The sequence below is a fragment of the Pleurodeles waltl genome, chromosome 12 (genome assembly GCF_031143425.1).
Source record: "Pleurodeles waltl isolate 20211129_DDA chromosome 12, aPleWal1.hap1.20221129, whole genome shotgun sequence".
NCBI lineage: Eukaryota > Metazoa > Chordata > Amphibia > Caudata > Salamandridae > Pleurodeles > Pleurodeles waltl.
Genome location: NC_090451.1, coordinates 329,340,608 through 329,362,180, shown reverse-complemented (window position 1 = coordinate 329,362,180; position 21,573 = coordinate 329,340,608). Strand labels below are relative to the sequence as shown.

The window sequence follows — 21,573 nt, the reverse complement described above, 5'->3', positions numbered from 1 at the left end:
AGTACATTTTATTTATTTTTTAAGTGTGCTCATTTTAACCCCTTCACACTGATACAAAGCTCCTACTGGGAGCGGAGTGCTGGAATAGTGCTACTTTAGTAGAAAAGGTACTTGTGATATAAAGGTAACAAAGATCCATGCAGTATGTGCATTAACCCACTTTTATAAAGGGGGATGATTGCAACCTGGGACCAGTAAATTGCAGATAATCTCTGCATGTGGTGCATTAACCCATCTTGACTATCTCACTAGAGTTAAGATTCTCTTAACGCTCAAAGTCCATTCCTTTAAACTCCTGAATGATCTGTATTACACACCATGTAAGTTTAAGAAGTGGGTATTTTGGGATTGATTTATCGGCTTGTTTTCAGTGCGAGGAACTGGAGGCAGATACTGTACACATCTTCGCAACTTGTAGGTTCCTTAAACCATTTTGGCATTAAGCCTTTGTATTAATAAGCCAAATACAAGACCCACATTACCCCTGATGCCAAAACAGTCCAATACGGACATGCCCCTGATGTACTGGCTGAGGTTATGTGTGATGGTTCTTTCTATAATTAGTCTTCTTTTTTTCATTTGATATGTTGCTCCATAATAAGTGTAATTTTGTTATGTGACATAATGAATTCTCACCTCTCCAAAAAAATGAAACCAACAGTAACTCCGTTTCAAACAATGTAATATACTTCTGCACGTAGGTGAGTGTTGTCTCTGTTCTGGTGGCATTGTGGAAAAGCTTTTGGTCAGCTCAGAGGCTTGCATACCATTGGGCACAAAATGGTAGACATTGCGTTTTATATTGAATTTTGAGTGCAGATGATCTTTTTTTTCCTGATAGTCCGATTAAAAAAATATTTATCATTAACATCTCTTTTTTTAGAATTTTTTTGATCTTCTACTCTTTTCTTATTGTCCGCCAACTTGGATGGTGAAATCTTGTTTTACCTCATGATTGTGATACATTTTATTTTGTATTTCATAGTTATATTTAACAGCTATTTATAAAAAAAAATGTTTAATGTAAAAATAAAATTGTGCGGTAAAAAACAAATGTGTGGTAAAGACGTGTGTAGTTAAAGTCTTTTTAATGTTAGTCTGTATATTTGTTTGGTAAAATATGTGTTGTAAAGGTCCGCATTGAAAAGGCATGCATTGTAATGTCATTCAACTGACTTTTAGGGGTGAAAGCACTTTTAGATGCAAAATCACCCTTGGTGCAAAGCAAGCAGGATTGTAATGTAACATTTAGTTGCAAATAACCTTTGGTGTAGCGTCAACAGAAGTGTGGAAAATATTGGTGAGTGCTGATAATATTTAGGAGAAAAATATATTTAAGTGCAAAGTACATTTAAAGTGCAAAAACTTTGTAGGAACACATTTAGGCAAAAAAAAAAAAATCTGTGAGCATAATTGGGGAACAAAGTATAGGTGCGAAGATACATTAAGATGTAACATCACCCGAAGAGCAACATCATTTGGAATGTGGAAACAATATATATAAGGAGTTTTCAGCAATCAAAGTGGCTGGGTAAAATGCTCCATAATGGCAATCTTCCTGTGGATCTCTAGTGGGGCCGGAAACTATTTATATTACCCGCATCAGAATTACAGGGGAACTCCTGATGTCTTTTGTGATCCATGTATTCGAAATACTGCGGTAACACATTTCTCCACCGTTTTCCGTCCACGTGCCTCTGGTCTGCATAAGATTGAAAGTATACGATTCATGTGCGTTCTTGTAATTATGACAACTTAGACTTCCCCAAATAGTTTTCCTGTAAACTAGAACCGTAGACCGCAAAATTAAGTAAACAGACGTTCTAATTTTAATTCTTTGTAATCTCTGCTAAAATTTATTCATAATCCTAAAGTTTGTCTTCTCTTTTCGTAAACTATATGTGACCATCAAAAACAATATTTGTTCTTAAGACTTTGCTGTTACAGAGAGTTTGAGATTCGTTCACCTTCAGACTGGAATTCATATACATCTACTTCCTTTTTTGTGGTCTTGCCAACCCTCCTTATGAAATTATCTGGCTTCTTTTGACTCCCTTTGTGATGATGATGTATTTTTTGCACATACAAATCAGGAAACGGCTGTCACATGGTAGGAGCTGCTCCTTAAATTGACATCCACGTTAGACATATGATGAATTTGTCAACGTTTAATGTTTTGTCTCCTTTGTACCTAGGGTTGGACGCTTGATCTTTGGTCTCCCTGTCTTCTTCTGATGCTCACAATGATGTGGGATGTGTGCCCAGGAGCTTCTCAGGACTCGCCGGAGCCAGCTAGTGTCGGCTCTAGCCGGGGGATCAGTAGAGAACTTTGAAAGTGTTCTCGATTATTTGCTGTCATGGGAGGTGTTGACCTGGGAAGATTACGAGGATGTGAGTATTCGAGGACATGGGGTTTCGCGTCTTTCACGTGCACTTTTGGACATTCTTTGGACCAAGGGGGACCAAGGGTATGAACTCCTAATAGCTGCCCTCGAAGAGGTCGGAAAGAGGCATCAATCGACGGGACTGGAGCTAGTGAATGTAGAGTTCCAAGAGCCGTCCATATGTCTGCGCAAGCATCGACCACTGATAGTCCGAAAAATACACGGGCAGGTAGAAGGCATGTTGAAGCATTTGCTCGATGCAAACTTCATTTCAAAATATGAATGCGATGAAGTCCAGCTGCCTATATACACACGTTCACAGCAGGTGAGACCCAAGTGGCGTTACTCTGTTCTTTACAACCCTTGTTTGTGTGTAATAATAAAGCTCAAGGACCAGATGCCCGATTTACTAAGCTTTTCTGTGTTCACCTGTGAGTTGCCCCCTAATTGCGCACTATGCATGTGTAAAGTTCCTGCTATGCGCAAAGCTAGATTGTGCATAAGGAAGTGTTGGAAGCATGTGGGGTAATGTACACTTACATTCCACACTCGTAAGCTAGGCTGGGATGAGTAAAAGCTCGCCTTTCCAGGTGGTCCACAGAACGTCTGCCATGCAAATAATAACCACAATCCTCAGAGCAGATGCTTTACCCACAAAGGAGCCAGGTGTTCATGCTATGCTAACAGTGTAGTAAAACCTACCAATCTGTGTATGTTTCGTGTAACATGTAAAAAGGAATGACGTGGGCAAATAACATTTTTTGTGGTTGAGGAGTGAAAGTTTTCTTTAAAAAGAACGTGAACTTGTTTGTTTCCTAGTACTTGGAAGTGTGTAATTGATGCAGATGTGTAGACTGCACACTTAGGACTAAGGAAACAGATGTAAACCACCTGTCTTTATAAATAATATGAACATTTCTCACATCACGATAAAGTTAATACGGTGTGCCATTAATTGTTCAATGTCAAGTGAAAAGACACCCCCACACACACACCCACAGCAATAGGATGTTTGTAAATTGCTGTAAACTCTTTTTTACCATTTTGTTGTCCCTATCAAAGCTGCATTTATGATTTAGAACGTGAAGATGGATTACTGCTCACGAGTTGCAAAATTCAAAAGTGCATTACACAAACTAACTTGATAGGTGTGTTCTTAGCACATGGTGAATGAAATATATATCAGTTAAAGAAAAGGAGCTAAGAAGCCTTTCTTTCTTAGAATTATTTATGTGCAGTCGATGGTCTACTCCGAAATCCGTTCTTCACATTGACCTCTAGCTCTGGCAGCATTCATGGTAGCGATGTAATTTTCTTGTTACAGGTAATTAGTGAAGTTACAACTAAACTACCATGGACATTTAAAAATAGTTTTTATTAATGACGCAGTTCCCAGCTGTCAAGAACTTGCATATTTGAGGTTCGAAATCGTAGAGTTTCTGCTTCGCTCATATATTCTAGTACCGTTTAGGTTACTTTGTATAAAACAAATAATGTAGGGACCATTTTATTTAATTCTATCTTATTTCATTCTCTTCTAGATCCACTAAATTGCCATCACCAAATAGAGTGCTGTTGAAATAACTTTGATTGCATAGGCTTCTTAACTTAGTGTGTTTCACTTTTAAGCATAGCAACTTTTATCATTTGCTAAATTTCTATGCGTCCTCATTGAGTGCTCTCTGTCTTCTAAGGACCTTATAACAGAAAAGTACAAACCACACGTACATTACTGCAAAAAATCTAGCCCTCCGCCCTTCTACGAAATGTCCTCTCCATGGCCCATACACTCGTCTCATGACAAATTGTCAGAGGTAGTCCATGCCTCACTAGTCTCTCAAGGTTCTCATTGACGTCTATCAAATGTGTTCATGATGTGGCCGCATTGCTAATCACCAAGCCAAGGAAGATTCTCCCTCCATTTAAAGAACTAAATTGGCTTTCTTTCTCTCTCTAAGAGAATCCCCTTCAAAGTAGTTGTGTGATCCCATTATACACATCACATCATATCAAGAGCACTCTGTAGCCTCTAAACGTATACTCAAGGTGCATGGTTTACAGTGTCCCCTTCACTGGTAGGAGGACATCCAGGCCATGCAGCCAGGCCAAAAGACTCAAAAACAACTCATATGAAAGCAGGCTTTCTCTGCATCGCCACCAAAACTTGCATCTCACTTGCTCCTCCTTTGGTGCATTTAAAATCCCACCTTTCCAAACTCATCTCAAATTATCTCTTTGCGATGCTGTAGTTTTCAGTCACCATATTGAATTTTTCATATTAACATGTGTTAACGCTTCACTTTATGATAATTTTATACACATCAGGACTCGTTTTAGGCCAATGAATCTTTTGACCCAGTTGAGAGACACCTTAGGACGAGATAGCTAATCAGTATGTCAATGAATACGTCTATGATGTCATCAATATTTATCACAACAATACATTTCACTTTAGTCAAAGTCATTAATCAATTCAAACACTACCATGACCTTTCAGTCATGAATAACCACACCAGTTTTAGTAGAATTTTATGAGTGTTATTCCCTATTAATTACAATCTAAAAGCAGATGCGCTAATCTCAAAACCAAGAAACATAATAGCATAGTCACGATATGGCAACTTTGATAAGATTTCATTAAAGTGAGAATCACAAACATCAGAACATAACACGGCGTGAACATAGATCAATTTAGCAGAATGTCAATAACGCGTCAATTCAACAAAGCATAGTTTTGGTTGTTTGTTTATTTGCGTCAGTTTGGTGAACACCTGTTCTAACCACTGATTAGCATTCGCATGTTGGGCTTCATGCAAAACAATTTAGAACACCAATTTGGAAAACATCTAACTAAGGTCTCTGTCAAAAGTAAGCAGTTGGTACCTAGAAAGGAAAAGCAAACAGACAAATTACAATTGCATTGTCATAATTACCCTCCAAAGTTTAGGTCAGCGCACAGGTTCAGGCTTCGTCTTCAGGACATCAGTTAGTCGCCATCTGTCAGGACTCAGTTCCGAGGCAAAAGGGCACTTCCCTCATAAGGAGGTAAAGTGTAAAATTGACAATTCTAAGGGAGAGAATGGTTTTAAGTAAACAAACAAGTCACCAACCAGAGTGACAGAGTTTCTGGATAAAATCAATGGCATTCCCTAACCCACCCTCATGACTCCCTGTGACATGGGTTTTTATCCCTTTTTCGTGGTACATTCCCCCAAAATTCTATTGGACATTGGTTATACCCCACTATCTTTAACCTATCAGAAAACACATTAGGTCACCTAACTCTTCACCCCATATTTTTTTACAGACATTTTATTGGTCTCCATAATTGACGTCTTCAGAGGTGGCACGTCCGGTATGATTTTATCCTTTTGTAACATCTTTTGGTCAGTAACTCCATTGTCTTCACCGGTTTGAATGACCTTGTACATTACATTAATCTACACTGTTTCATTTTGTTTTAACATTATTCTGCAAGCAAGGAAAAGTTATGGGAACGGATCTAGCATGGTTACATTCGTCTTCTAGTTTGAAGAAAAAAAAACATACGGGGTCATGTCCTTTTGTGAGTCAGCACACTGCAAGATAGAAAAATACATTTAATACGAGAGCCAAGCAGCTAAACTTCGGCTCATGCTAACTTAAGGCCTATGAGGATTTCAGTACAGATTCAACAACGTAATCATTAGTATAAACTTAATTAAACATAGTATAAACATTTTAGTCATCATTATTAGTCTACGTATACATTGACGGACACTCCCCGTGGTCACATTTCAGGTGCACATTTAAGCAAAATTGCTATTACAGTTTCTATGCGGCATTATCACACATTAATTCATAAACATTTCATGTTAATAGAGATTATATAGGCTACGCTCTCTCACATGTGCTTACATCAACTCCACAGTTTCAGCTACCACTATATTGTGAAGGTACCTGGAGGTGGAGTTAGAACAGTACGTCTATACTTCCCTTTATGTACTTATCTTGATGATATAGACGTAGTCAGTATTGTGATCAGTCAATGGACAGGTTGCTATTATGGACCTGGAAATTGGGACAAATAATGATATAGTGCTTCTGATATCTTCTGAACTTGTACACACTAAAGCCCTCATTACAAGTGTCCGTGTGTTAGGTGCAATATTCAGTGCACCCAATAAAAATACTCTGATGTATGTTATTTAACAGATGCAATAAATCTCTGCTATTATATGTTTTCCCATAAATTGGGAAATAACATGCAGAGTACATTGTTTAGCACATAGAAATCATCATGTCCTGGTAAATACCATTCTCTCCTAAAATCTTGGAAGGTTTCATCTGCCGAAACCTGCCCCATTGGTGCCATTTTATTACAACATCTGTACTTGGGGTGTGCAGATAAATCCACAAATATAATATAATTCTCTATATGTATTAACAAGCGTTATCACATATATCGTAGTGTAAATTTAATTGGACACTTATAATGAGAGCCTTTTCGTCGTCAACTGTCTTTGCAAAAATACCTGTTTGTCCCTCTACTAACTTGTTATCCATGTAACCTGTTATGTTTTTAAGTAGTTATAGCTACAGATTTGCTGTTTTGTAGCACTAAATAATGTTTTCTCTTTCATCTAACTCAACAATACTGAATTTCTCAACCCCAAATGTCTGAAAGGTAGCTGCAAGAGCTTTACTCACTGAGCTATCTTATTTGCCACTACTGGCAGCCTCTGTGCACTTTACAGGCAATAAGTAAACAAAATGAATCACACACTACATTTAAGTCGTGTGTGTGTGTGTGTATATATCAGTGCTTAATTTGTGCTTGTTGTTTCCGGTGCTAAGCACCGGCACTTATTTCTGAGGGCCGGTGCTTAGTTTTCTGTCTCAAGCATTTACTGCGAGCAAAAGACACGTGGGAAAGACAGAGGAAGAGAAAAACGAAAAAGTGTGACAAAGGGGAAAAGCAGGAAGCTACAAGAGTGAGCTGAAGGGGCAGGGAGTGGCTATAAATAGACTGAAGAGGCCAGAGGTGGCTTCAGGATTACGCTGCCTCAGTATTATGTGCTTGCACTTTTAATTGCAGCAGCAGCATGTTTAAGAGGAGAGCTTGGAACACCGGCACCTTTTTATTTACAAATTAAGCACTGGTATGTGTGTGTGTATACATACATACATATATATATATATATATATATATATATATATATATATATATATATATATATATATATATATATATATATATATTCAAAACAAACAGTTGATAACTGTGGCGCTGCACTACAGGAGAAAATTTTGCTTTTTTATTTATTTGCAGTCAAAAAAAAATCACCAACCATCACCACCGACGCGTTTCGACCTACTGGTCTTGTTCACAATATCTCAGTATTTTTTCAATGTCTATTATTTATAGTCTCTTCCCTACTCACCTCTCTAATGCATTGTGGGACATGTTGTGTATTTAAAAAACTAATACTTAAAATCAAAGGATTCCACCACTCACATTATTTTACAAAAATGAATTATAAACCACCATCTGTGCAAAAAACTACGGAAATTATATTAATACTATTTATGTCCATCTCTGAGTAAAACCCAAACAGGGGAGCTTATACTATGACATGATGATAATTACCTTTAACAGAAGCCCTACTTTAGGGGATTCATTCATCTCACCATAATTGCTAATCATCAAAATTAACCTTCTTTAAACGTAAATCTCATTTCCAATATACTCAATTACCACTAATGTATATTCCTTAACCCCTTAGCTGCTAGGCCTTTTCCCCCCCAGTGCTGAGCCCTTTTTTGGCTATTTGTGGTAGTTCGCGCTTAGGCCTTCATAACTTTCTGTCCACATAAGTTAACCACGCCAAATTTGCATCCTTCTTTGCCAACATCCTAGGGATTCTAATGGTACCCAGAGTTTGTGGTTTCCCCTGGAGGAGACCAAGAAAATAGCCAAAATACAGTGAAAATTTCGTTTTTTCCAAAAAAATGGGAAAAAAGGGCTGCTGAAGAAGGCTTGTGGTTTTTTCCCTGAAAATGCCATCAAATAAGGGTTTCTGGTGCTGAAATCACTATCTTCCCACCTTTCAGGAACGGGCAGACTTGAATCAGAAAACCACATTTTTCAACACAAATTTGGCATTTTACTGGGACATACCCCATTTTTACTATTTTTTGTGCTTTCAGCCTCCTTCCAGTTAGTGACAGGAATGGGTGTGAAACCAATGCTGGATCCCGGAATGCTAAACATTTCTGAAAACTAGACAAGATTCTGAATTCAGCAAGGGGTCATTTGTGTAGATCCTACAAGGTTTTCCTACAGAAAATAACAGCTGAAATAAACAAATTATTGAAATTGAGCTGAAAACAACAGCCATTTTTCTTTATGTTTTACTCTAACTTTTTCCTGCGATGTCAGATTTCCAAAAGCAATATACCGTTTTGTCTGCTGGACTCTTTTGGTTGCGGGGATATAAAGGGCTTGTAGGTTCATCAAGAACCCTAGGTACCCAGAGCCAATAAATGAGCTGCACCCTGCAGTTGGTTTTCATTCTATACTGGGTATACAGCAATTCATTTGCTGAAATATGAAGAGTAAAAAATAGGTATCAAGAAAACCTTTGCATTTCCAAAATGGGCTCAAGATAAGGTTTTGAGGAGCAGTGGTTATTTGCACATCTCTGAATTCCGGGGTGCCCATACTAGCATGTGAATTGCAGGGCATTTCTCAAATAGACGTCTTTTTTACACACACTCTTATATTTGGAAGGAAAAAATGTAGAGAAAGATAAGGGGCAATAACACTTGTTTTGCTATTCTATGTTCCCCCAGGTCTCCCGATAAAAATGATACCTCACTTGTGTGGGTAGGCCTAGCGCCCGCAACAGGAAATGGCCCAAAACACAAAGTGGACACATCCCATTTTTTTGACAGAAAACAGAGCTGTTTTTTGCAAAGTGCCTAGCTGTGGATTTTGGCCTCTAGCTCAGCCGGCACCTAGGGAAAGCTACCAACCCTATGCATTTTTGAAAACTAGAGACCTAGGGGAATCCAAGATGGGGTGACTTGTGGGGCTCTGACCAGGTTCTGTTACCCAGAATCCTTTGGAAACCTCAAAAAGTGACTAAAAAACGTTTCCCTCACATTTCGGTGACAGAAAGTTCTGGAATCTGAGAGGAGCCACAAATTTCCTTCCACCCAGCGTTCCCCCAAGTCTCCTGATAAAAATGATACCTCACTTGTGTGGGTAGGCCTAGCGCCCGCGAGAGGAAATGCCCCAAAACACAACGTGGACACATCACATTTTTTGACAGAATACAGAGCTGTTTTTTGCAAAGTGCCTACCTGTAGTTTTTGGCCTCTAGCTCAGCCGGCACATAGGGAAACCTACCAAACCCGTGCATTTTTGAAAACTAGAGACCTAGGGGAATCCAAGATGGGGTGACTTGTGGGGCTCTGACCAGATTCTGTTACCCAAAATCCTTTGCAAACCTCAAAAAGTGGCTAAAAAAACAAGTTTTCCTCACATTATGGTGACAGAAAGTTCTGGAATCTGAGAGGAGCCACAAATTTCCAAGTCTCCCGATAAATATGATACCTCACTTGTGTGGGTAGGCCTGGTGCCCGCGACAGGAATAGATCACACAACGGTCAATGTTGGTCCTTACGTGAGGCAGCTGTTGACCCTGGGGTGATCCATTCCTGACGCAGGCACTAGGTGTAGGCACTCAAGTGGGGTAGTGTTTTTATCAGGACAGGTGAGGAGTCACTGGGTGGTAGGAATTTTGTGGATCCCAGCATATTCCTGTAGTTTGTGTGACAGAAATGCGAGAAAAATAGTTTTTATTCAACATTTCAGCTTTGCAGGGTATTCTGGGTAAGAAAACTTAGGGGAATCCACACAAGTCACACCTCTGTGGACTCCCCCAAATGTCTAGTTTCCAGAAATGTTTGGGTTTAGTGTGTTTCTCTATATGGCCGCCGAATCCAGGACCAAAAACACAGGTGCCTGCCTTACAAAACCAGTTTGTTTTGCCATAGATAATTTTGATGTCTCCACAATACGATTTGGGTGGTGGAATTTGGGGCTGAACTAAATTGGGGAGCTCCCAAGAGAGCACTCTCTCTCTGCTTCCCGCCGCATTCACCTGCTCTCTGGGCTGGGCTAACCCACTATTACCCAGTTGCACAAACAGCTTGCGAAGGGACAGCAGGACTGTCCTCATCACCTCCCTCATAACGTACTGGAAGAGGAGTTATCGAATGGGACTCCTCCGACTGAAAAATCACTCCCAGAGTCTGCACCATTGTCCTATCCCTCAGATGCTGTCTCAGTATCTGATGTCTCGGTCTCTGATCCTATGTCAGAGCGGTCCTCTATAACCCGAGTGCAGGCAGCAGTCATCCATCAAGATGCCATCTCTGCTATTGGCTAAACCGTTGCTCTAAAACACTAGCCTACGTAGACAGTCACAAAATTGATGGTGTGTGTGAGATACGTGCAACAGTAGAGGCCACCTTACCTGCGCTTCTTCCCTCAATCAGCATGTTCTTTCAAGACACTCAAAAAAACACCTTGTCACATACCATTAGTCAGTCGTTAGCACCTCCTGCGCCCAGTCCAACAATCATTATTGGTGCTACCACTCCCTCCTCCTAGGATTCCCTCATTACCACCCAGCAAAAGTGCCCTTCATCTCTCCATAGCCGTCCTCCACCCCGCACATACATTTCATTGGTATTATAGCACAGGTAATGGCTGACTTTACTAATGTACTCAGCTATTTACATAAAATACAGATTTGCTCTTTGCAGTAGGCATATAAACCTTCTGCGCTTCTTTATGGCACTAAAACTGCCACTAGACAAGTCTGACCCTTTTCCCCCCAGGGAAACCACACACATATTGACAAAAGTGATATATATATATATGACAGCCAACCACCTGAAACTCAACTCAAGCAAAACCAAAATAATCCTCTTTGGCCCACACAAAAACACCTGGGACCCCTCATGGTGGTCCACCACGCTAGGCCCTGCACCCACCCCGCCAACCACGCACGCAACCTCGGCATCATCCTAGACTCCTCCCTCTCCAACAAATCAACGCTCTCACCTCCTCATGCTTCAACACACTCCGTATACTGAAAAAAACATTCAAATGGAGCCCCACAGAGACCAGAAAAACTGTCACTCCCGCACTCACCAGCAGCAGACTTGATTACGGAAACGCACTCTACGCCGGCACCACTCTAAAACTCAAGCGCAAACTACACGCATCCAGAACTCAGCCGCACGACTCATCCTCGACCTCCCCGGACACGAACACATCTCTCCACACCTCAAATCCCTCCACTGGCTCCCCATTGACAAAAGGATCACCTTCAAGATCCTCATCCTCGCACACATCACTCCACAACACAGGCCCTGCCTACCTCAACGAGAGTCACCTTCCACACCCCTATACTAAACCTCCGCTCAGCTGACCTCTCTCTCGCCTCTGTCCCCCGCATCAAACACACCACCGGGGGCAGATCCTTCTCCTACCTTGCACCCAAAACCTGGAACGCCCTCCCAACCCACCTTCGCAAGACCCGAAACCTACTTCTTTTCAGGAAGTGCCTCAAAACCTGGCTTTTCGAACAGTGAACCTCCCAGCCCCTTTCCCTCCTCCCACCCCCCCCCCCCCCCAGCGCCCTTGAGACCCTCACAGGTGAGTAGCACGCTTTATAAATCTTTGATTGATTGATATATATAGATCTATATATATATATATATATATATCTACAGATATATCTATAGATCTATCCATGTACATAGATATATCTACATAGATATATCTATATATAGTTCTATTTTTTTTTTAGTTGTTGTATGGTTCCTTGGGGGCCAAAATGGCCCCCAGGGAAACCCTACAACATCTAAAAAAAAAATATTGCTCCCACGGGGGGGTCACCCTGCCCACGGGAGACCCCCTGTCTTTTTATTTCATTTTATTCATTGAAAAAAAAAAAAAAAACCCTGGGGGGGCACCTGCCTTTTTTTTTTTAAATATGCCCCGGGGGTGGGGGGGGAGGGGTGGCATCCCGTTTTCTGAGGGGGCCGACCCCCCCCCAAGTGAAATCCCTGGCGTCTAGCCAGGAAACACTTTCAGGAAGGCCTCGTAAGAAAGGGGAGAGTCTCCCCTTTCTTACGAGGCCTTCCCGAACGTGGGGAAGGCCGTTTTCCCCATCGAAGCAGGAAGCGGCTGCAAGGCTGCTTCCTGCTTTGATGGGGAAAACAACTTTGTAATGTCAGCGCGCCTCGCGGCGCGCTGATGTCACAAAGGGGCGGGTGGGGGGTGGGGGGGGACACGGAAGCTTCCGTGTCTCCCGGGGAAAGTAAAAAATAAATCCTCGGGTGCGACGCACCCGAGGATTTATTAATACCCTTCCTGGTGTCGGCCACTGGACATGACCCGCACCAGGGAGGGAGTGGCCGACGCCCGCACTAAAAAGGTTAATGTTCTAAAATGAGCAGATTATCAACTGTTTTTTTGGAATTATTTGGAAGAAAGGGCCATTCCTCACGACTGCACCAGCATTAAACCGCGCACCATAAGGAGGACTGTTTTTACTATATATATATATATATATATATATATATATATATATATATATATATACACACACACACCAAGAGAAAATATGAATAATATTCGCACACTCAGGGCTCAAGGAAAAACAAAAATCCTGGATGGAGATTCCAGCGTAGAAGGTGCTGCCATAGTCAAGGCGCCTGGCGATGAGGGTTTGAGTGGCGATCTTTCTGGTGTTGGTTGGGATCGATCTAAAGATTCTGCAGAGCATGCAAAGGATGAGGAAGCAGGTGCTGGAGAATGTGTTGACTTGTTTCATGGTCAGCTCTCTGTCTGGGATGAAGCCCAGGTTTCATGCATGGTCTGCCGGTGTGGGTGTTTGTCCAAGCTCTGTTGGCCACCAGCTGTAGTCCCATATGGAGGGATTCTTTCTGAAGATCAGGACTTTTGTCTTGTCAGAGTTGAGTTTGAGGCAGTTGTCTGTCATCCATTTAGCTACATTGGTCATGGCATTGCAGAAGTTGGTGTCGGCATGGTCCTCGATGAGCAAGAGGATTAGTTGATTGCCATCTGCATAGGAGATTATATTGAGTCCATGGGATCTGAGGATGTCTGTGAGGGGGGGGGTCATGTATGCAGTGCTGAGGGAAGATCCCTTGTGTGCGGAGGTGAAGGATGGTAGTCAGATGCTTTTAGTGTGTCCTGTGAGGGAGGAGATGATCCATTTGAGGGCTTTTCCCTGTATACCTATGTTTTGAAGTCTTTTTGATGAGACTGTGGTGAGGACTGTGTCAAACGCATCAGAGAAGTCAAGGAGGATCAGGGCTGCTGTTTTTCCTAGGTCGAGGAGAGTTTTGATGTCGTCAGTTCCAACAGTCAGTGCAGACTCCATGCTGTGGTTGGCTTGAAATCCAGATTGTGAGGTGGTTCTGTTCCAGGTATCTGGTGAGCTGTTGGTTGATGGTTTTGTCGAGGACTTTGGCTGGGTAGGCATGGAGATCGGGTGGTAGTTCTTGAGGTCATGGGTCGGAGGAGGGATTCTTTAGTAGGGGTTTGACCTCTGCAGGTTTCCAACATACAAAGGAGGTTGCTGTGCAGATGGAGCTGTGGAGGATGCTGGTAAGTTCAGTGCTGATTGGGTTGGATCCGAAGTTGAAGAGGTGGTGGGGGCAGGGGTAGGTGGGTTCCCCGGAGTGGATGGATGACATGATGGCTGTGGTGTTCTGTGTGGTGAGCGGAGACCAAGCGGTGATGGGCAGGTAGGTTTAGGTTGAAAGCTTTCAGTTGGGTGGGGCGAATTTGTTGTAGATGTTGGCAATCTTGCTATAGAAGTAGTCTGAGAGAGTATCACAAAATTCTTGGGAGGGGTGGAGAGTGTTTTCTGTGGTTGTTAGTTGGAAAACTTCTTGACTCTTGAAGAGTTCTTTCGTGCGGTTGGCCGATGTGTCAATGCAGGTTGTGATGGCTGCTCTTTTGGCTTCCTTGATGAGGTGGTGGTAGTTGCTGAGGGCAGCTTTGTATGTGGATGCGTTGGAGGGATCTTTTGTGACACGCCATCACTTGTCGAGTCGATAGCAGTTGCGCTTGGTGGTTTTGAGCTCTGGGGTGTACCAGCTGGCTTGTTTGGCGGTGTGGTTGGCTTTTACTGATTTCAGCAGTGCAACATTGTCGGCGCATTTAGTGACCCAGGCAGAGAAGTTTTGAGTGGCCTGGTCCGGGTCTGTTGAAACTTTGGGTTGCATGCTGTTTAGGGCCTGTGACCACTGGTTCTTGGTGACCCTGCCCCAGCTGTGATGGGTGGCTCTGTGTTGCTTGATGGTAGTAGTATGCTGGGTGTTGGAGATGGTGAACTGTACTCAGGTGAGTTCTGTGACTTTGGTGAATTTGATTCTGTCGCTGGTGGTACTAATGGTGTTGAAGGTGTGTCCGGGGTTGTGTGTGGGTTCAGTGACAAGCTGGTTGAGGCAGCCTCTCTAAGAGAATGGTGAAGTTGGTGGTGTTTGGGTCGTCAACGTGGAAGTTGAGTTTGCCGAGTAAGACACAGTGGTGGGAGTCGATGGCCAGGAGTTCAATGAGGCTGGAGATTGCATCACAGAAGGCTGAGAAGGTTCCAGGGCGGTCTGTAGGTGGGGGTGCCCCTGATTGTTGTTTTGGCCTCGGTCTTGAGTCGGAAGTTGATGTGTTCCATGTGGGGCGATAGGTCGTCGTTGGGGATGGTGCACCTGATGGTTTCTTTGAAGATGATGGTGATACACCCTCCGTGTTAGGTTGGTGCAGTCCCAGTGTATCATCTTTTATCTGTCAGGGGTGGCAGAGGCGATGTCCTGGTTCGAGGCGGGGTTTACCCATGTTTCGGTAATAAAGGCCATGTCTGGGAAATGGGTGGAGATGGTGTCCCAAATTTAGGTGGTGTGTTTGCAGAGGGACCGGGTGTTGAGCAGTATGCATTGGAGTGGTTTCTGATCATTTGTGGTTTCCTTGTTGGGAGCGGCACAGCGTTTGATGTGGGTCGGTGGTCCAGTGTAGAACGAAAAGTGGCAATGGTGGCATATAAAGGGTCCTTTGGTTGAGGGTGGAGAGGACTCAAAGCATCTGATGTGGTTTCCAGGGCCAGAGGTTCCTCGGAGGTGTAGCATCGGTTGGTGTGCGGCGAGGGGTTCTGGCACTGGGCATGGTCCATGTGAGGACGGGTGCATATAGGCTTTCCTTTGGCATGCCGGCTGTGCACCCGCTCAGTGCAGCTGCTTTGTGGCCGTGCAGTGGCCTCCATTAAATCGTCCTGGGGGGTGGACGGGGCCGACCGGGAGGTGGGAGGACAGGGCGGGAGTAGTGTCGGAGAGACACCGGATGCAAGTGTTTGCTAAGGCAACCTTGACAATAGTGGCTATGCAGGGAAGCATGGGGTTGCTAGGGCAAACCAGAACCAAGTGGCAGCAAGTGGGAATGTGAGGAGCTCTGGACTACTGAGCCACGGTGGAGAGCGACATCAGGAGAGAAATGTAGCAGGGGGAGTGGTGACCAAGTCTGAGGGTCAAGTACTGCTCATAGGAGCCACCCAGCGACCTCCATATATTAGTCCTGGGAGGTGGGTGGAGCAACCAAGAACAGAGTGGAAACAAGTGGGAGCGTGTGCAGCGCTGGATTCCTGAGCCATGGTGGAGAGGGGCAGCGGGAAATAGATGCTACAGGGGGAGTGGTGACCTGGCCCAAGGATCAAGGACTGCTCATAGGGGCCACGGAGTGGCCTTCATGAAATAGTCCTGGGAGGTGGACAGATGAGGCGGAAGCGGCGTCCGAGCGACACGGGCATGAGCGGTTGCTAAGGTAACCCCGACAGTGATGGCTATGGAGAGAAGTGCAGGGTTGCTAGGTTATCCAAGAACCAAGTGGCCGAAAGTGGGAGGACGAGCAGTGCTGGACTCCTGAGCCGTGTAGGAGATTGGCAGTGGGAGAGAGGTGCAGCACGGGGAGGGGTGACCTGCCCCGAGAGTCAAGGACTGTTCATAGGGGCTGTCTATGGCCTCCATGATGTTATCCTGGTAGGTGGACGTGGCCAGACGGGAGGGCGGGGTGGGTGCAGCATCAGAGAAACATGTGGAGTGAGTTGTTGCTGAGGCAGCCCTGACAATGGTGGCTATGCAGTGAAGGGTGGAGTTGCTCAGGCAACAAAGATACAAGGGGAAGCAAATGGGAGCTCGAGCAGCGCTTGACTACTGAGCCACGGTGGAGAGAGGCAGCAGGAGAGAGATGTGGCGGGGGGATTAATGACCTGGCCCAACACAGAGGGAATGTTGGACCTAGATCTATCTTCATTGAAACAGTGAATGGCACTGTCTTGTTGGGCACCTGAAAGTTTCTGCCAAACTGTGCTGTAAAGCAGTGTTACAAATTAAGAATTTACACGACAGACCCTCACAACATTTAGGATTGGCCAAATGAAGACCAATCCGGATGAGTTTAGGAAGTAAACCAGTCAGTCATTTGTTCGCCATGTTAGAGGCCTTAAATATTTATAGAGGGAAAGGCAGTACTGCAAACTAGGATCAATGTGTTTAGGTTAAAAAATGTTTTATCCTGCAGTCAAGTATTGACTTATACAAATAATTTTGTTATTGTTTTTCGAAGGCAAGAAGACTCCTTGATGTTGTCAAAGCAAAGGGAAACGAAGCAGCTCGGTGCCTCTTACAATGCATTCAAGGCGTAGAAGAGAAAACAACTATATTGCCTGATGGTAAGAAATACACATCTGTAAAAAGACTAACGCAGTTTGGTTTACTGACGGGGAGAGATCTTTTATTGCTTGTTTCTCCATGTTAGAGAAACTGTGGCAGGTTGATAATCAGCTTTAGAGCTTAGTGTGTGTCTAGTTATTACAGAGGTAGTCTCATCGGTGCTCATTTCTTTGAGTAAAGGGGACATACAATTATTTCCACAAGGGATGTGAAATATTCTCAGTATTAAAGTATGAGCCATTACTTAACGGTATCTCATCATGGCCTATTTTGAGTTAAACTCCTTGGCATGGGGAATAGCTGCGTGGCCACAGAGTAGTGACCATGTGGAATCAGCATGGTATACCTTATGACAGGCTTAATGCACTCCGTTATCTCCTGCTTTGAGCAGATGGTAAATGTATGTGGGGGTTTCTTTGTACCACAGGATAGAGGAAAAAGGGTTGGGATAGTAGAGGAAGAAATGAGAAAGATAGCTCTGGCAGTGACTAGAGGACGAGGGTGGAATTACTGGCCAGTAAAATCATGTCCAGTGTTCCTTGACATAGTTCTGGAACAATTGTCCATCTGACTGGTAAGCAGGCTCACCATGTTTGTTTCCGCCAAACCTGTGCATCACAGCCAAACAAGTTCACTTTAGTCTTATCTATCCAGAGTACATTGTTTCCAGATGTCTTGTGTTTTATTATTATGCTACTGTGCAACCCTAAACTGTGAGATTTTGTATTTTTGTGTGGTTACCAACATTTATTTGCTGAATGGTGTTAATGGTTTTTCAACTCTCCCCACTGAGGCACTGATGTCCAGGCCCCAGCGTAGGTTCTCTGATCACAGAACATGGGAAAAGTGGTTAATCATAATTCTTTACAGGAAGGCTATAGTATGTGGCGATACAAGTACAGTAGCATGGAATGTTAGATGTCTGCAGCACTTGTTGTGCCATCCACTAGAGCAACTAAGAAAACAGCTTCCGCCCTGCCTATGTACCCTAACTCCTGCATATTTTAAACCTGCAAGTGTGCCTGTCAAAATAACCCTTTTTGACATTGAAAGAAACTAACTTTTTTAAAGTCACTTCCCCTATGTAGATCTTGTAATCCATAATGTAGGGTGTCTAGTGTTTAAATGTAGTGCACTGCATGCAAGAATTTAATGTTGGGATGTACTTGCATTGCTTATCCCCACTGTTAAGGATGTGGCTGTCCGTTTAGAAACACTAAAGTTCAGTTAAGATGTGTTTTCTGTCTTTGGATTGTGCTAAGCTAGAGGTGATTAAACCACTACTTTAATACTCATTAAAATCCAATTCAATGGTAAAGTCTTAGTTAAGTTAAGTTTTAATAAATATTTAGAAAAACAACTTTTAAAAAAGGTACACTTAACTTGCCAACACCTCCAGTAGATTACTTAGCATTAGCCTTCTGACAGATGGGCCTGCCAGTGCTTTCTTTCATGAGGTGTCCACACTGCTATTAGAGCAGGGACATTGGGTTAGGCCTTTTCACAGGAAGACCTGGGTGTGAGGTATGTGACATATCCGCTCAGAAAGTGCAGCTGGGGAAGGTTCAAGAACGTCATTACCTTGAAAGGGACCTGGGTGAGCCCTGCCCATTTATGGTTAAGTGTGAAGGGAGACCTGGGGCGGTGCATCATTTTGTTCCATAGGCCTTCTGAAGCTAGTTTGGCACAAGCCAGGTGGAAGGGGGGAGTTGGTCCCTAAACCACGTTGGTGTTGCTGCAGAGGATGGGACTATTAATTTCCCTTAACATACCCCTCACTGGTACAGAAACTCCTTCCTGGAGAGAAGGATTCTGCTATGTAGGATTTGCCCCAGACTAGTGCACAGTGGTATACATAGCAGTAAGGTAAACAGTATGTGCTGCAAACCTCGGAATGGAGGCCTGTGGGGATGTTTTTCTCATTGGTTATGGAGTGCCCAGTAGTCTGAAGAGTACTGGACCTGCAGTTTGAGATCTGTGTGGAGAGCTGAAGATCTGTACCTGCTCTTATTTGTACCCGGCACCAACACGTGGACGCCAGTGGTGTGGCTACTGGGACACAAGATGCAACATGTCTTTTTCCTGAAGTCATGAGCTAACCAGTAGCACCCTGATAAACACTGGACCCTTCTGATGGCCTCTGCTGGAGTGAGTCCTGGCTCCAAATTACTGTCCCTGAGGTTCTGGGGGGTGTAGAAGTGACCAAGAGGAACTGCTCCAGAAATTCTGAAAAATTGGGACTTCCAAGACCTCCAGAATGTCTGTGGGCCCCCGTGGCAAAGATGTTCGGTTTCAAAGTGACGCAGGTTTGCCCCGCTAGAAGATATTAAGTTACATAAAAAACGACTAAGGAGCCTATACAATGAGATAAATTTACAAATGTGTAAATCTACACATGCAAATTTGCTACCCTACTTTGTACTAAATGTACTGCCTTTGACTGTTAACCATTCCTGAGTGTAAATACGCTACAAGGTGTAGAAGTATATCTATCCTCCCACTGAAACAGTGCTGGGGCCAGATTTATGAATGGAACTTTACTACAGACAAAAAGGGCCCAAAACAGTACTAGCTCAGACCTGGAGTAAACACAGCACTACACATTGCCAACCAATGGTACTGCAACACCATCCAATAAAAAAATATTAGTGGCAGGAGTTTAAAATAGAACCCCATAGCATATAAAAGAAGCAGATGAATTTATTTAGACATTTAAAAAATATATGTAAATTTAATGTAATGTTCAAAAATTAGATATACAAAATAAATTATTTTATGATAATTTTAATCTTAATTTAATGGATGTAACGCTAATTTGAAAAATACAGTAATTTAAATTAATTCTATACTTAACGTTTTGTAATTTTTAATACATAAATAAATACAAACATTTTATTTTTGGTGGGATTAAAGAAATCTTTAAAAAATAATGTTCATTTGCTATATTGGAATTAATTAAATATTCAATTCAAAATTAAGTTAGTAACTTTGACAATTAGGCAGAGATTTCTGCCACTGGGCAGAAACGCCCTGTATAGAGTGAAGTTATAGAGGAAAGTTAAAAGCTTTTATTAGCTTTAAAAATAGTTACATGTGTATGTTTAATATTAATGTAAATTAATATTATATATAATTGTCTAATGTATTTTAAATATAGAATAAAAAATGTGACAGCACTATAAATGTAATTTTAAGTGAAATATTAATTTATTTAAATACATTACATTTAAATTATTTTTAAAAACATATTTTTGAAAAAATTGGGCCAAACGTTAAATTATATTTACCTATTAAAAAATTACAAAATATATTCATATAATTTATTGAAATTAATTATTGAAATTCAGATAATTGAATTTAAAGATAATGTTAGCATAAAATAATTACTTCATATTTATATATAATTGTTTAACCTGAAATGTATATCCATTTTCGAAAAGTCAAAATAAATGTACTTTTACATTATTTCTTGGGGTTTTGATTTGAAGTCCCGATCTCCATTTTTTCTATTGGAAGGTGTTGCAGTGCCAATAGTTTGCCATGTATGGCACTGGACTTACTCCATGCCTACTCTGAAATATATTTACTTCTGTTTTTGGTCTTTTTTGCCTGTAGTACTTTTAAAATTGGAGTTTATGAATAGCAAAGGGTTTAATTTTTTAGAGAGTCTCTGCCTCTCCCTAAACACTTTATTAGCCTTCCCTAAATTCTTACTACCTCCTCCCTAAAGTCCTACAATTTAGTATTAAGTAGTCCCCTTTTTCAGTCACTCCCCAAATCCCTCCCACATTTAATATAAAGTAGTAAGCTTGCATATGTCAAGATTCCCCCATAGAAAAAATAGGGTAGGCGGAGATTTATACTTGTAGGTCTGCGAATACCATTTTGTAGTTAGTGGTACTACTATAGTACTACCAAACATACTTGGAAATGCCGTTTGAGAATACACCCCTATGCCCGAATGTAGAAGCCTCAACCAGATGAAGATCCGAAAGGTATCCGTCTGATGTGAGGACCTCATTGGCCACAAAAATTGAATTTCTCCCACTCTGAGTTTTTTTAGACAAAAGCAAAGCCTTCAGCAGGACCTCGCCCAGCAGCTGTGCAGCTTTGAGGGGACTTCAGTGGATACAGCCTGCAGCCTTCTCTCTCTGGAGTGCTTTGACTTTCATTTTAGAGACTGTCAGAAGAAAAATCTTTGACGGGGAAGGACCGCTTGGTGTATCCAACATGTGCTTCGTCACAGTCTGTCTGAAATCACTCCTCCGTCCCAGTCAACTACAAACAATGACCGGTGATGGTGCTTTACTTTTTATTGGTGCCTTTTGCCTTAAATCTTTAAAAATTCAAAGCTCCCGTACCCCTTATTGCAGTTTTG

General features: G+C 42.4%; 1 protein-coding gene across 4 annotated transcripts in view; it reads left to right on the top strand.

Moving 5' to 3' along the window:
• Window positions 1–21,573, top strand: part of NOD2 (nucleotide binding oligomerization domain containing 2) — a 302,117-nt gene that overhangs the window by 96,130 nt on the left and 184,414 nt on the right. For 3 of the 4 annotated variants that reach the window (XM_069216437.1, XM_069216439.1, XM_069216440.1), the window contains exons 2-3: window positions 2,196–2,709; window positions 17,089–17,194. In XM_069216437.1, the coding sequence (XP_069072538.1) occupies window positions 2,254–2,709; window positions 17,089–17,194 (562 nt within the window). In that variant the 5' untranslated portion in view covers window positions 2,196–2,253. The remainder of the gene's footprint in view (window positions 1–2,195; window positions 2,710–17,088; window positions 17,195–21,573) is intronic. The other variant, XM_069216441.1, reaches the window with a different exon arrangement.